Source organism: Pseudopodoces humilis, chromosome 20, assembly GCF_049639895.1.
Source record: "Pseudopodoces humilis isolate 2021_Gansu_Grassland_sample_001 chromosome 20, ASM4963989v1, whole genome shotgun sequence".
NCBI lineage: Eukaryota > Metazoa > Chordata > Aves > Passeriformes > Paridae > Pseudopodoces > Pseudopodoces humilis.
The window spans coordinates 2,825,079-2,841,812 of record NC_142219.1 but is presented as its reverse complement, the minus strand read 5'-3'; the positions used below and the strand labels follow the sequence as shown (position 1 = coordinate 2,841,812).

Sequence of the window (16,734 nt, the reverse complement as noted above, 5' to 3'; positions counted from 1 at the left end):
TATTTGGGTGCTGCTCCTCTGCTGCAGTAGCCCACGGCTGTGTCCTCCAGGAGGTGTTTGTACAGCCCTTGCTGCCTTTGGCTCTTCCAGAGCAGTACTGGACACTGGTTAGGGAAGTATGAGCAGTAGCATTGCATGGAGGGAGCAGTCAATATTATTTCATCTTGTGTTATTTTATTTGATCTAAGGTTGATCAATCAGACTTTATTGAAAAGATTGTGACAGATAACGCTATGCATGTGATGACAACTCTTATGTCAGAGTTCAGATAAAGTATATGGGAAGTAGTAAGATTGTGGATATTTAGGCTGTCAGACTGTCACTGCTAGTGTTGAGAATACAACTGAAATAAATATTGGTTAAAACTCTTGAGAAAAGTGTCATGAAATTTGCCCAGGCCCAACAGTTAAGATGATATTTCATGTGAATGGACACTTACACCAAAACAATGAACCTTAGAAAGCTACTAGGTAACTCTCTTATTCTGATACAGGTCAATAATTGTGATTCATAAACATCTCAGTGGGTTTCCTTTACAAAAACCTATGTGCTGGCCTGCAGAAAGGAGCAGCAGCAGCTCAAATCATAACATCTTTTTTCAAGGACTTGCATATCAACCAGCTTGAGGTTGTTTGTCTAATAGTTTCTGTGTAAATATTTTTTTCTAATACCAGCTAAATATAATACTCTGTAAAGGTGCATAAAAAGTTTCAAGGGAAGGTTAAATCAAAAGTGTGTTTGTGCCACATAAAAAACTTGATTTCACTTCATTATTGAGCACCATAAACTCTGGTGTGTAATAGGAAAACACGGATCCTGTTCAGCACTGGCAGCAGCAGCTGCAATCTGTTGGTACAGGAGATGCTCAGGAGTGAGTGAATACAGCACAGGGGTTGTAGTCCTCCCCCAGCTTGGTTTTACTACTTAAGGATATTTGCATGAGAATAAAATCTGGTTCTTTGGCACTCATCTGCTCCTGCTGTTTATTCTTTGCTTGAGGTTATTGTCTCAGTTTGTGACAACATAATTGGTTTCTGTGGAGAAGATTATGATATTGATGAGACTTATATATGACTTCAGGTGAGGTGCAATCAAAGCAACAGTTCAAAATAGAAGGTGCTGTCTGTTTTCATGCAGTTTTCACTATGGCTCATTCAGCAGCGTAATTAAGGATGTTATTTATTACTGAACTGTATCGCACTAAGCTGAAGTATGGACACAGTTCTGCCACTGCAGGCAGGACTGGGGTCACTGCTGCTTATTTTGTGTTGTAAACTCCACCAGGCTGGGCAGCTAGATGCTGTTCACACAAGGGTTGCTCACTATTTGTTGTAATTTAGTGTTCTCCAGTGTAGACAAGCTGAAAGAATTGAGCTGGAAAATGCTCTCTTAATAGTTCCTTCTGTGTATTAAATATTCTTTGAATGGTTAGCTGCTCTCGTACAGGATGAGGTTTTTTGAGAGCAATTATAATAAAAAAAAACTATTTTATTGTGTTGTTTCCCCCTTGCTGATTCCCAATTTGTTATTTTATATCACACCCTATCCCGTTTTTTTAAACACCCTCTCGGCAAAGTTTACCTAGCGTTTGGAAATTATTCCAAGATCTTGGCATGTGTGAGCCTTCCCTCCTAACTCCAGCTCTGTAATTAGAGCTCACTTGGCACTTGTGGTGCTGGGCAGTGTGGCCACGCTTTGGGGTGGCAGGGCTGGCTCTGGGGTGAGGATGGTGTTGGAAGGAGCCTCCTGCAGCCCAGAGAGGCCAATGCCAACACCAGGAGTGCTGGAATGCATTGCAGATGGAGAGGAGTAGGATGATCTCTGTCATGATTAAATTTGCTGTGAATGACATTTCGCCGTGGTGTGACTGGTGGATTGTCCTTGGGGGACGTCACAAGTTATTTTTTTCTCCTGTCTGGATTACGGAGCCAAAAGGCCGGAGGGACAGACAAGTGTGAGCCAGGTTACAGAAAGCCTCGAAGGGAACTGAGCTAGTGCAGACTTGGTGTGCTCATGGGCAGGTGTGGGACCAGGCATTTTCCTTCTGGATGTCATCTGTCCTCCTGCTGCTGCAGGCCAGGTGTATTATGGCACCACAAACACGGCTGTAGCCAAGGCCTTGCTCGTGGTTTAAAACTCTCCTTTGTAGGCCTGTCATTAGATGCATCCCCCTCATCTTCCCTCCTCTAGAAAACACTGGATTCTGATATTGCCGTGTGATTCTGAAAGCCAAGGCCTTAGGCACATGCCTTTCGTGCCTCAGCTTTCATCTGCTCCTGCTCCTGGTTGTGTAGGAACACAATGGGGGAAGAGAGAAACCTGAGGAGCCAGGCTGAGCACATCCCATCACCTTCTGGGAGCCCCATTGTCTGTTGTGAATAAATGCTTTGCTCCCATCATGGTGGATGAGCAGGACCATCACCTACCCATCACTTGGCAAGAGGACAGGAGTACAATGGGTATTTAATGTACTGAAAATAAGGAAGGGGCACAATGACATGATTCACGTGGCTTTATCAGCAGTTGCCTGTAAATATGTGTTTAAAGTTTGACTGTGTTTTGTTACTTAAACTTGAGGGGACCAGGCTCAGTGTGGCTCCTGGTGTTACACGGGCTGTGTTGCTGCTTGCTCCCATGCCAGCTCTTGCCTGTTGCTGCCTCTTCTGAGCTACCCAAAGCGGTTGTGCCGTGTGGTAATTCAGACCAGGGAACCGAGCTGAAACTAGTTTGGCAAAAATCCTGATGCAAGGACCATTAGATGTGCTTCTTTATGGCTTCTTGGTTGCTCAGCACATGCAAATACTTAATCTCATGTTTAATTCTGTGTTGTGGGCGTAGGAGCCGGAGGCAAAATCCTAACAACTTGAGTGGAATCGGGATTTCCCCTGAAAGCAGGCCCATAAATCCAAGGGGAAATTTAAATCTCCGGCACTCAAATACAGGCCTGTGACCCTCAGGTTCTGGAGGGCAAAGGCGGTGTCCATGTGGAGGTGCTGGCCCCGGGACCTTTGGATCCAGAACAGGTCTCCAACTGACCGATGTGTAACATGTCACACTACGGGGAGGGTATTTCATTGTGAGCCCCAGCAGAGGGGCAGGATGATCAGAGCGGGGCTAGAAATGGTTCCTTGGGACCAAGTCAAAGAGGGGGTGCCGGCACAAGGAGCAACGTGAGGCCAGATGCGAGCAGCTCCACCAGCCGGGTCGCCTCGTCTTTTCCCGGCGCTGGTTCTGCCGCTTGCAATCTGGAAGTTTGCTCGGTGCCTTCCTCCTGCCAGGGCTGGAGGTTCCCCTCTGGCGGGCCGCCCCGCGCGGCGGGAGGGGAGCGGGCAGGTATCGCGGTGCGGGGTGTGTGTGTGTGAGTGTGTCTGTGCGCGTCTCCTTTGTCTGAGCAGCCCGAGCAGCGCCGAGCGCCCCGCGGGCGGCCGCGCATCCTCCCCGCCCAGCGCCGCTCGGCACACCCGAGCCTCGGCCCGCCCCCGCCGGCCCTCGGCACACCGCGGGGCTCATTACCGGCGGGGGGCTAATTGCCGGCCTGGCGGCCGAGCCCCCCGTCCCCGGCCGCGCCGTGTGCGGGGGGCGGCCGCGGTGCCCCGGCCGCGCGGTGCCCGCTGTCCCCGCAGGCCGGCGGTGTGGAAGCGGCCCGCGATTGGCCGTGCCGGCAGGGCCAGCCCCTTCCTGGCTGCCTGGCATGAATATGCACGGCCCCCCTTCCTCCTCCTCCTCCTCCTGCATGTGTGTGTGTGTGTGCGGGGAGCGGGGCTCCGCCAGCAGCGCCGCTCCAGCCATGTCAGCTCGGCTCCGCCTGGGCCCACCATGAGCCATGGCCATGTCTGCGAGCGCCGACGAGGAGGACTACGAGTCGGAGCCGGAGCCCGAGCCGGGGCCGGGGCCCGAGCTGGGGCCGGAGCAGGTCCGGGGCGGGCGGCGAAGTTTGCAGCGGGAAGGGAGGGGAGGAGGCCGGGCCGGGCAGCGCCGCGCCGGCCGCGGGGACGGGAACAATGTGGGGTCGGGAGCGGCCCCGGGGCAGCGCCGCCCGCCGAGGGGCCGCGCCGGGCGGGGCCGCGGAGCCTCCGCGGGGCCGGCCCGGGGCGCTCGGCCTCGCCCGCCGCGGGCGCCCCGGGCACCGCCACTTCGGCACCTCCGTGGGCCCCGAACGCGCCGCGAGCGGGTGGTTGTTGCCTCTCGGGGGCTGCCCTGTCCGCGGCAGAATTGTTATTTTTTTTCCTATTAAGATTCCTCAAATAGCTGAGAGGGCTGCGGGACTTGGGGGAGAGTCTGATGCTGAGCCTGGCTACCTTGTCTTGGTTTGATTTATAGCCAAAGCCTCCTTTCCATTCCCAGGGACGAGGGATGTAGAAGAAAGAGAAGGATGTGTGCCGAAATGAAAAGAGAACTTTTATTAATACTTGCAGGCTTTATTTTCTGAAGGTTTTTTTTTTTTTTTCCCCTGTGGGGGAAGGAGAATAAACTTTTTGAATTTATGAAGTAATCTGTGAAAAATAATCCAGAACATATGTTCTAGATTGCGTATTTTACTCTCTAAGAACTGCCTAAGCAATTAAAAATGCACCAGGAATAGTATTAAACATGTGTATGCAATTTAAACATAAACTTGATAGTTTTGTTCATAACTTGAGGTGTTTAGCTCTTTAAAATAGCCTAATATTTTGTTTTTAGAGACAAGTTTCTACGTAGTCCAGGTGTTGAGACTATCTTCTAAAACCCATCTTGTTTTGAGCAACTTTACCTTGTTTTGGTTCAGAATTGCACATAGAAAATGGCCAAAAAAGAGTTTGGGGTGGTGGTGTGCCTTGGGTGCTCCCCAGGGATGGCAGATGTGATGCAGGGGGGACACAATGTAGGTGTAGTGTCAGTCCAAGAACCTAAGATGAGGTTTGGATGAGTAACTTTATTAATCCTTTACCTAATTCTGAGGATTGTGTGAATGTGCAGGCCCGTGCTGCTGCTGAGTTCACTGCTATGCTCCCAGACATAGTTAAATGTCCCAGTCCTTTTCTTAAATTTTTTCTCATGCCAGGCCTTTTCCATTTGTGTCTGTGTCTTGGTGCAATCACTGCACACTTTTTAAAAAGAGCTAATGCTTGGGAGAGCAGATTGGTCTCAGCTGTATTGTACCAGCTGTGAAATTGCTACTTGGAGGTACTGGTTCTTGCTGGATGAATCTGGAAAGTTGGTCATGTTCTGGGATTCTTCAACTCTTCTAAAACCTGAGGCTTCTATAGCATTTTTGTATCTTAAAAGTTTAAAACAAAAATTAATGCCAGACAGGGGAAATCTTTCTTTTGGAGTTTCTTAAGAATCTTGGTCTGATCCTGAACTATAACGTAGTGACCTATGTACCAAAGACCTGTGGAATGTTTTCCTTTCTGTTCAGAACTGTTCCAGTGGTAAAACACCTCATGTAGCTCCAGCTGTATTTTCATACAGACCTGCTTTAATGTCTGCTTACCCTATTTTTCTTCACAGGATGTGTCAAATCAATATTATATTGCTTTTTCTACTGCGACAGCCATTGTATGTAACAGGTGAAAAGCTTCACCTCTAAAGGTGCGGTTGAGCAGCACAATTTCAATGCTGCAAGTAGCCGCAGGTTTTGTCACTTTTTATGCTGACTTTCATTCCTCTTTCCCTGGTCTGTGTCTAAACTAAGAAGGCAAAAAGACTGTGGGGTTTTGCAGCACAATGCACGTAGGATTTACTGCACTCGTAGTTGCCAACAGCACTGGGGGCTTGGAAGTGTGTGGGTGCTGGGGCTGTGTCCTGGGCTCTGGGGTGGGCAGCGCCTGCCTCAGCCCGCCAGGTCTCTGTGTTTCTCCTGGTGTGAAGAAATTCGATTTCTGACAGTGGCATTTCACTGTGTGTAAACAGAGGAAATTGCCCCTGGCTGGGGCAGGGGGATTTGTCCAGAAGCAGCAGTAAAAAACCTGCATTATGCCCCAAGTACTGGTGTCTTTGTTTTTAAAAGCTTCTACTTTTGATGCAGCTTATCTCCCAAAGCATATTTTTGCCAATGTTTCTTATTCCACCCTCCAGGCCTAACTTCTGCCTCCTCACCACCAGAGGAAAATAAACAGGGGCACTGGTGTTGGCACTGATGTGCCAGTTTATCACACCCTAAACAACATTGCTATGTTGGTAGAAAAGCTGCTGGAGTGTCATTAACACCAAGATGAACCTGCGAAGTGTAAACTTTTTTATTCTTTTTCTATTTTCTTGTGGGGAATGAGTCTGATTCAATAGTGGAATTCTGTGTGGTCACCTGAAAGGGTGACTAGGAGCTGCTTTAGTTGTGGTAGAAGAGAATTTTGTAGGTATGAACTGGAAGAGATGGTGGCAGTGAACATCTGGAGAGGATTAATGCTGATTTGGGATGGCTGGGATTGAAAAAGTTCCAGTGCCTTCCCTTTCCCTCCAATGCTGCTGTTTAATGAGGGCCCTTGGACTTGCAGGACACCTCCACCCCAGCAGGAGTATATTCTGAAGAAGGGTGATGTGACTGTAAACACTCACTGTGAGAGGAAAACGGCTCTCCTGGAGTTTGCATGTGCAGATTTTTGGGCAGATGTGCTTTAGTCAGACATGAGCCGTGGCGTTGGCATGTGCTCTTCAGTTAATACAACTTTCTAGGATGTTATTGGCATCGGTGGGATTTTTTGCTCTCTTACTCCAGCTTCTTCCTTGGCCCCACTGCATTCCTGCAGTTACATCATCCTGTCCTTCCTTCTTCCTCTCGAGTTCTTCCTTTGACAAGGGTTTCTGTTAATTGCTAAACAGACATGAGGGTTTAATACAGAAGAGCTGTTGACTTGGTTGTGATTATTCCCAGGCTCTTCAGGGAAGTGGTGCAATCATGGACTGTGGAAGAGTTAAAAATACGTGTGGATGTGGCACCTGGGGACATGGTTTGATGGTGAACATGGCAGTGTAGTGTTGGACTTGATGATCTTTAAAGTCTTTCCAACCTGAACAGTTCTGGGATCATGTAGCGCCTGGAAGTGTGAGTGTTACAGGCAGAGGCAGCCAAGGCCAGTCCCTGTATTTTGGGGTAAATGTAGAATTACCTGGTCTGCACCACTGCTGGGAATTGCCAGTTTGACTGGGTTTTTAATCACCAGAGCTCCCTGCCTAAGGAGGCTGGGAGAGGAATGTGGCACTGGAGCAGGAGAGGACAGTGCTGCTCACTGCCCTGGGCAGCACGCCAGGAGTCTTGTCCTCCAGAACTTGCACCCTGTTTGGATGGAAAAATGCACCTCTGGTGCAATGGGAAAGGACAAAGACATAACTGAGCAGAAGCCTTTGCTGTGCCACCCTGTGGGTGTCTCCAGTGCCCAGTGTTGCCCATGACCCAGCCCCCTTAGGGTGGTGTTTTAGGTGACAGCAGTTACAAATTGTGGGTTAATGCATGTGGCTTCTGTAAAAAATTATTTTCCCCTAGTGTTTATTTATCAGACCTTCTAAAGAAACAAGTGGGAGTTAGATTTGGCTATCCTAATTCTGTTAAAACAATTGCATTGGGATGCAGTGCCACATAAAGCTCTAAGCTCAGGACTGGCACCTGGCAAGTCCTGGATTTTCATCTTTGGGTGCTGTTGTGGTTGTGTGGACATGGTCGAACTACAGTAAATGAGAATAATCAGAATTTGTCCGTGTGTTACAGAAGGAAATCAGTGCTGTCTTGCAAATGCAAGGGATATATTTGTGTGGCACAGCACCTTGAAGCAGTGAACACTGCACACATAAAAGACCTTGTCTAGGGGAGAGTACACAGCAGATACATGAGCTGTTCGGATTGTACTTGGTTGAAGTGAAGTGCTTCAGGGTCTCACTGACCTGCCCCCCTGAGAAGCCATTCAGAACAGTGCCACACGTCTCCGAGTTTTTCTTGGAGATGTTGAGTCTGAAATAATGGTTTGGTGCTGCTGGCAGCAGTTTAAGCAGGTCACTGAAGCTGAGTGGTGGAATAAGAGCTGAGCCCAGGTAAAGGCCACTTGCAGAAGAGCTTGTTTCCAGGCTGCAGGCTTAGTCAGCTTTGCTTTGAGAACCAGGACCTCCCTCCTTCTGCACTTGGTCATAGGGTCAGCTGGTCTTCCTCTAGGGTGGAGGAGTTTGTATGTGAAGTTGCCTGGTGACATCTCCAGCAGATCCCAGTTGGTGTTGGGACATCTGAGGAATATTAGCACCTATTTAAGGATACATTTAATGGCTGATAGCTCTTGCAGTTTTCTCCAAAGCTTGGTGTTCCTGCTGTTTTTGTCAGCCCGAGGTCTTTTGAGTTTTCTTTGTAATTGTGAAGGTTAGAAATTTGATGCTGTAAACATCAGGGTTATGTTTCTGTTGCAGTAAGGGTTGTGCTCTGGGCAGAGGCCTTTCCTTAGTGCCTCTGGTCCTTTGAACCTGGTTGGTGTTTTTTTAGTGACAACTGAGCAGGGCTGGGATGTGTGAAAGTGTGCTGAAGTACCTGTAAGTGGGCAGTGGAAACTGCCCAGCAGCCAAATGTTTGTCCATAACCATGATTAACTCACTCTCTGAGCAGAGGCTTCCAGGTAGTTCATTTCCCAGGGCTGGTTTAGAACTGTGAGTATTGTACCTGAGCTTATTCCCAGATCTGCACAGCCCTGTTGAGAGACGATTACTGACCATCCCATCTAGTCCCCTAATTGCTGTCCAACAGGAGCATGTTGAATTTGATGGGGTCTGTAGGAGGCCAGCTCTTCAGAAAATCACTGCAATCCATTTCCTGTTGGAGGAGTGGGCTTGTTTAAGCACTGTGGTGTGGGAGGGTGAGCCCAACTTCATGACTTGTAAATGGTTTCATAGATAGTACATGTGGTGGCCCATGTTTACCCCCAGTGCCCAGGTGCTGTCTGCTGTGGGAATAGGAGCCTATCCAATAGGACCTTTGTGTGTCATAGCAGTAATATGGAGAGCACCAAAAAAAATCCCACAAAAGGAAAAAAAAATGTCCTGTTCACATGTCTATAAGGCAGTGCAAGTCCACCAGCTTCCTAGGTTTCAGTGTAATAGAGATATGGATTTAAGATATTAATCCTAGTACATTTCAGCAGCTGCTTCTCTGCCTTTGTTGAGAGCTTGGCAGAGTGGCTGTCACCACTTCAGCATCCCCCTGCTTCTCTTTTGAAGACATGCTGTGGCCATAGAAGTTATGAGTACAGTTTTTGTGAAGATGCTGGAGAACACGGTGGGTGGCTGGTGATGGTATTCCAGGCAGGCTCTGTCTCAGCTCCCTGGCTTCTGTTGTAAGGTTTAAGGGGAAAAAAAATCTTCAAGTTTGGTACAATCTTTGTTTCCTTGAAGGTTCTCAGAGATGGCGGTGGGGGGGCTACAGAGTCATCAAGCCCAAGCTGTGCTTGAGGGTTGCATCTCCTTGGGAAAGGAGATGGTGGGGTCCTCTCCACAGGAGTGAGATTGTGTCAGCCTAGAACCTGGAGTAGGGCTTGGTGTGACACCCAGTCCTGAACCTCAGGCCATGGAGCTGCTGTTGCTGGGCACTGTGGTAAAGCCAGGGTAAGGAATGCTGCCATCCCCTACCAAGAGACAAATCCATGGAGTTGTGCTGAGAGGGTGGCAAGTGGCAGTGCAGACATGGGGACAGGAGCTGTGATTTTACCCAGTCTCATTGCCAGAGCTGGTATGTTGTAAAACTGCAGTTTGAGCTGTAAATCCTGCAGCATCTCCTCACTAACATCGACCTGGAATTTATCTGGCTGTCTGCCATGTGCTAAATAAACCCCAAGCCATGTTGGAGGCTCCTTCTACCCCCTTGAATCCCAGCCCCTTTCTGGGAGGAACCCACAGGCCAGATTTTCTTCTGTGGAGGTTTTTAAGCGACCACTTTTGGAGCCCCTTGAAACTAGATACGAATGGGAATTCCTGCAAGGCCTCTCTGGCTTTGCTGGCTGCGACATCCTGGAGTGAAAACGACATCCTGGAGTGAAAACGTGGCTTGGATGAGGATTGGTTGGTTGGTGAATTAGTACAAACCCAGCTAATACAATTTGCTAACGAGCAGTGAAGAGGTTTGGGTAGGCAAGAAATCTCATTGTTCCATACAGTGAGATGGAGGTCTGCATCTCTGCTGTGTTCTGGTGGTGTCTGGAAGAAAGTATGAGTTGTGTGGTGTGGTCTGACTTCAAGGCTTGTTCTTGTACTTCCAGCTTCCTGCTTTTGTGGGTTTTTTAGGATTCTCAAATTCTGTGTTAAGCTGATGCCTTTTTATCACTTGTGCCTTTGCAGTGTCCTGGCACTTAAACTGTTGTCCTCAGAATTAGGACTTGGCTCATATTGCTGTGGCAGAAGCAGGAGTTGTCTTTCAGCTGGAAAAGTACAGAGTTTGATTTTTCCTTGAAAGCATTTTAAAAACGGCATTCTCACGGTGTCATAGCTGTTGTTTGCCTCAAACTTAATCATGTTGCTTCCCAGTAGGCACGAGTCAGGTGCTCACACAGTATCTTCCATGTGCTGCTGTCCAAGGGGAGCTGCCAAGGTTGTTGTGCATGTTTTGGTTTAACTTGTTCCCACTGATATCCAGCCTTTGGTTCGTGTCTCGCCTCCCTTCCTAGCTGAAGGAGACTAATAGAATGGAGGAGTGATTCATGCTGAGGAAGAAAATTATCTCTTATCTAGGTTGCCTCTAAGCCAGTCTTGCCAGAGCCGACTTTATCCTTGAGAGGCTGGAAAGTTGGTCTAGAAGGTAAATATTTATTCTTTAGAGTGTCTGACATTGATCTGAAATCCAGGCGGCTGCTGCGGTTGCCGATGGGAAGGAAGCTGTGCTCGTCCGTGTTCACTCAGCACGGTGAGATTCAACCTGCACACGGAACAAAATCTGTTCCGGAGGAGTGCAATTAAAAACTTCTCTGCAACCTCATGGACTAAGAAGTGTCTTCTCCTCAGTAATGATAGTCAGTCTGCAGGAGAGAAGGCTTAAGGGGTCTAGCTCCTGACTTCTTCTGTCTCCCAGCACTGAGATTCCTGGGATGGAGGCTGTTAAAATATCAGCACTTCTCTGCAGCTTAGAGAAAGTCACTGGAGCTTTGCTAAGTCAGCTGGGAGGAAGATCAAATACACTGCAGTGTGGCTTCTCTTCAGGGTCGTACAGCAGGACACTTGGGAAGCTTTTGTACAACCAAGTGCAATGTTTCCACATCTTTTCTTTTAAAAACTCTGGTGGAGTTTCTGCTTGGCTCCTTATAGACAAGATGCTCCTACCTTGGTGATTGCCCAGAATTCAACAGGAACAGAAAGTGAAACTGGGTGGTCTGTTGGTCATGTGCTGTGATGTGCAGAAAATGAAAGAGTTGTATAAATGCTAAACCAGATGAACTCTGTGGTCTTGTTATTATCATCTTTATGGAGAAAGCTGTCAGGGGACACTATGAGCCAAGCCAATTCTTGCATAATTAGCCCCATACAATTACATGGTATTTAGTGATGTTTGGCTTGAGCTGTAAGTTCTTGTGTATAACAGGGAGTTTCTGATGAGAACATGAAATTTGGATGTCCAGAGTGAATATGTTGCAGCTAACCTAATCATTTCAAATCTTTTCATGCTCCTTTAGTTTCTGTCTTAAAGGTCATGGAAATCTAGACCTGGGATGCCCTTTTTTAGCCTTTGCACATCATCAGTTGGTGTTCTATTTTTGAGCACTTGCTAGTGTTGGATAGGAGGGGAGCTACCTTGGAAGGGTTTTGGAGCATTTATGTTTTATTTCCTGCTTTATCGCTTGACAGTAGTTCATACTCTTCTGATTTTTTAGGGATATTACTGGGGGCTTGAGCCATTAGCTGAGAGTTTCTCTGCTGTACCTAACCACACCAAATCCCTTTTGCTGCTTCTTGGCTTCAGCAGAAGAAGCTCTTCTGGTTTAGTTTGAGCACAAATCTAAGATACCTCTAGCCCAGAGCTGAGCACTGGCACAGATGATCTATCGACCTAAGCCAAGCATCTCACCTGGGATTTGATCTTGTGTTGAGCTGTGCCTAAATGTCTTCTCCTGCCCTCCTGTTGAAATGGGCTTGCTCTGGCTTTGGGTTCTCTCATTTGTGTCCTGGCTTCTGTGCCTTTTTACAACACAACCTTTCTTGGAAAAGCGATGAAACTCCTTTGTGACTAAGAATGATTGTATGTCTGTACCTGCTGAGCGTTACCTGTGTGTGCATAATTCCAGTAACACCAACCAGTTTTCCACAGGGCTCAGCAGGGCTGTGGGATGTGCAGCTGACCCTGTGTGTGTGTCTCTTCCAGAACAGGGCAGTCGGGCGGCCCAAGGGGAAGCTGGGTGCTGCCTCTGCGGTGAAGCTCGCGGCCAACCGGAGCACAGCGGGCGCGCGGCGGCGGAGGACGCGATGCCGCAAGTGCGAGGCGTGTCTGCGGACAGAGTGCGGAGAGTGCCACTTCTGCAAGGACATGAAGAAGTTCGGAGGGCCCGGCAGGATGAAGCAGTCCTGCATCATGAGGCAGTGCATCGCTGTAAGTGTTCCTGGGCCTGCAGCTCATCTGTAGAGTTCTTTCCTCCCGCCGCGTCTGCTGGGTGAGAGGGTGTGGGGCTGGGAGCTCTGAGTAGTCTCTAAAGTGCATCAGACAAAAGTGTGTGATCCCTGCCCTCCCAGCTTCTTCCCCAGTGCTTCTCATCCTCCACAAATCTTAAACCAGAATGCCACTAAAACTTAACAGGACAGCATTTCTTTTAGCGCTGTAGAAGTGGAGATTGTCAGTGCATCAAAAATCGGCGCTCAAATCACCCTCAAACTCTGGGATTTGGGGGAAAAGGGGAAGAGTGGGAAGTTCTGATTCAAAGGATGAAGTGGTGTGTTTGGTTTGGATGTTGGAATTTCCTGAGAAAAGCTGCTCTGCAATCATCTTTACTGTGTTAGCCACATAAATTAGAATGTGAAAAATCCTTGACTGGCAACCTCCAAGATTTTGGTGTTGATGACCCCAGCCCCAGACTCCCTGAGATCTGAATTTCAATTTGTTTGTTGTTACTTAGGCATAGAGCAGAGGGTCTGATCTGGATGAGGCAGAGAGCCATCAATCCAGGGTCTTGTCTTCCTCAGGGACTGGAAATGGCTGTCAGGGAAAGAGCATCGGAACAGGGCAAGCAGCAGTCGGTTTCCTGGGCTCCCGTGGTACATTACTCAGGAGCTTCTTGAGTCACAAGCGATAGCTTTCTATTTAACAAATATTGACAGATTAATCTTCCATTAAGTTGTTCAAGCAGCTTTTGAATCTGTAGCTGCCATGCTGACTTGTGGAGCTTCTTTTCAGGTCTCATGTCTGCAGTGACTCTGTTCAAGGCTAAAAATCAGCTTTAGTTTTTATTTTAATTCTTTAGAAGGTCTTGTTTATGCTGTTGTTATGGATTTGGGTTTCTTTTGTTGTTGTTTTTTTAAGGGAAGGAATGTTGTTTATTCATAACTGAAATATCACCCTATCTATACCGATTTCTCTCATTACAGTTCCCTTCACTTAGTATTTGAGGGTTTTTCTTTTAATTCTTAGGAGATGACCAAAGTGGAGGGATTAAATGACTTCACCTGACACTGATAAAAAACTGATAAACACATAAGGTTTCCAGTAGTTGTTCCTGGTAGCTCACTCCATGTCCTGTGCCAAGCTCTGCACTGTTCCTGCCACAGAGGATTGGGTTCAGCGCTGCTGGATCTTTCAGTAAAGTACACGGAATATCCACCTTTCTGCAGAGTGCTTTTGCAGCTCAAGTGTCTTTTCTTTGAACACTTGATTTCCTGGAGTGTGGCATGAATTGAACAGCATGGATGAAGAATTTATTATTCTCCAGGGGCAAGAAATAGTGAAATCATGCTGCCTTTTTAGTGGAAGGATTAAATTAGGGCAGCAGTATGCTTTCTCATCCTCACTGATGAAGGAAACTTTCATACTAAGCTGTTTCACTCTCAGTAACACAGGCTGAGCCTTTTGGAGATGATCTGGGTTCTCTTCCAGCTGAGTGTAGTCACCCTCTTGTCTTCTGCTGAAGATTTATTTACCTTCTTGGTGCCTAGAGTTCTACTTTCAGTTAGGACAGAAGACGCCAGGGGTCTCTGGTTACTTGTCCCACACTCACATGCACTGACAGTGACTCTCTGCACTTTCTAGGTTGGCGCAAATATCAGGGAGATTATTGCAATTTCTTAAAGCAGCAAAGGCCCAGAAAATTAGGAGTTGAAGGGTTGTAACTTCCAAGGTGCTTCACATTTCTGTAAGCAATCCTGTTGGCTTTGCCCTTGTTCTCTATACAGTTCAGCAGTAATATGCTGTGATACCTATCCAGCAGCTTCCAGCCAAAAAAACCCTGCAAGATGCCAAAGCTGTATGGAAGTAATGATCCCTACAGTTCAGGGATTGTGCTTGCTCTGGTTAATAACACTGACAATATTAACTAGACAGACTTTCATTAAGCTCAGAATCCTTCAGAGAGCCCATGGTAGTGCTGTTCAGAGAGCAGGAACCTCCTCTGCATCACCAGTTCCATCAGGCAGGGAAGCAGGGGTGCTTGGGATGATGCTGCATGGAATGGGTGTGAGGGGAGCACGGGGCTGGGAGGACTCGTTGTGACAGCACAGCTGCTGTTCCAGCCCCTCAGTGGGACAGAGGCAGTGGTGGCACAGAGGAGATTGCCTGGACACCCTCGCTCCCAGCAAGAGAGATTGTACTGCTGTTTGTAAAATGCTCTGTGCTCCAGTGGCTCACTGCAGCTGGGCTTCCCCCTGCCTGAAACTTGCTGAAGGGTGCACTGTTCTGAAATTTGGGTTGGTGTGCAGGTATTCTCTTAGGGATTTATTTATTCACTCCATCCACAAGAGATCCTTGTAGGGAAAAGCCCCATCTCTGCCCTCTGGCTGTGGAATAGTTAAGGACTGGCAGCCTAATCAATTGCACTTCCCTTTGTGGGCAGTTTAGGATCTTCCTTTTCTTTTTTGTAATGAGGTTTATACCTTATTGCTGCAAACCAGAATTTTGTTAATCATTAGCAAAAAGGTGTCTTTTTAATTAGAGCAGCATTCAGTGCTTTGACATGGGTCACAGGTATGTGAGAAGCTGCAGATCCCTTTCTGCCTCACCAAAAAATGAAAAATCTGTGATCTCACTTGTGACACTTGCAGGAGCGAATCCTTTTTCTAAGTGAGCAGAGCTTTTTACAGTACTCAGGTTAGGAGCAGGGACCTGGAAAATGGACTGCCAGTCAGGAAAAGGTCTGCTCTTGGTTCTGTTGTGGGCTTGCTGTGAGACCTGGACCAAGTCCCATAACATCTGTCTGCCCTGTCTGTAAAATAGGGGAGCTGCCAAATTGCTCCTTGGATTGTGGAGACTAATGGATGTGAATAGTGATGTTCTAGGTGGCTTCTTTCCCCTCCCATTGTACACTGGTGAAGTGACTTGCATGCCAATATCTGTGTCAGCTCACAGATTCAAGGAACCCACCAAAAATGCATTTTCATCCATCCTAGTAATGCTCCCTGAACCTGTATTGCTACAGGGAGGGCACTTGGGTGAAACGTGTCCTGTGGAGCTTGGTCTGGTACCCAGCCTGAATTTGTTATCAGGTTTTTTTGCCTCATGTCAGCTTGCACAATTAATCTCTATTTAGCTCCTCTCTGAAATGAGATACTGTAAATGCACATTGAGCTCTTGTGTTTCCATGTCTGCCATGTCTTGATCAGTTCTTTCTGGTACATACACAGCCGGTGCTGCCTCATACTGCTGTGTGTCTGGTGTGTGGAGAAGCTGGGAAGGAGGACACTGTGGAAGAGGAGGAGAGCAAGTTTAATCTCATGCTAATGGAATGCTCCATTTGTAATGAAATCATACACCCAGGATGCCTTAAGGTGAGTACAAGGATGTGATACATGTTGGAAACAAAAGCTGAATTAGTTATCACCTTAATGTAAAAGTGGTGCACAGAAATTGGGAAGCTTTTAGGTTTCCATCTTTGAACAGATGAGTAAGTGAGCAGAGAGCTGCTGTGAGGAGCAGGGTGAGATCTGTGGCACAGCCCTGACCAGCAGGCAGGTCCTTGAGGTAACAGCATTCCCTGGGGGCAGGGACCCTGGCTTGGGACATCCCCTGGGTGTGTGTGCACACCAAGATCTTGTGGGTTTGTTTCTTTCTTCTTGCCCCCTGTTGAAGGAAGTGAGGTGTTTCAGCTAGGAAGGGGAAGGCAGAGCAATCTGCCTGTACTTCAGGGTGAGATGTTCCCAGGTCCATGTCAGTAACTTCTCCCCGAGTCCCACCAAGTACAGATGAGCAATTGGCTGCTCATGTAGGTGCAGGCACAGATGTGCCTTAGGGTGGCAGCTGGCTCTAAAGATGTTAGGAGCAAATGTTGGAGCAGGAGTGCAGCTCTGGAGAACAACAGCCTGAGTGAGTGTCAGGCTGCAGGAGTGCTCACCCTTGGCTGACTTGAGTCCTGTGAGCAGCTGTATTCTTTGCTGGTAACAAAAGTGTCATTTTGGGCATATCTTTGTGCATTAGCATTTAGAAGTTGCCTTTCTCCAGAGCCGGTTTCTTTCAGCTGATCAGCCATTTCCTGTTGCTGCTTTGTTTATGGTTAAAGTGATTTGCCAAAGCAAATGTGTTCTGACACACCGTGCCCCAGAAAGCAGCGTTTGGGCTCTTCTGGGATGTCTGGGAGGAGAGGTGGGTGTGCGTGTTCCTTATGCAGGCCTGGG

At 47.8% G+C, this 16,734-nt stretch overlaps 1 protein-coding gene across 5 annotated transcripts in view; it reads left to right on the top strand.

Moving 5' to 3' along the window:
• Positions 1–16,734, top strand: part of KDM2B (lysine demethylase 2B) — a 106,445-nt gene that overhangs the window by 77,436 nt on the left and 12,275 nt on the right. For all 5 annotated transcript variants that reach the window (XM_088064895.1, XM_005524268.3, XM_088064892.1 and 2 more), the window contains 2 exons: positions 12,290–12,514; positions 15,748–15,891. In XM_088064895.1, the coding sequence (XP_087921021.1) occupies positions 12,290–12,514; positions 15,748–15,891 (369 nt within the window). The remainder of the gene's footprint in view (positions 1–12,289; positions 12,515–15,747; positions 15,892–16,734) is intronic.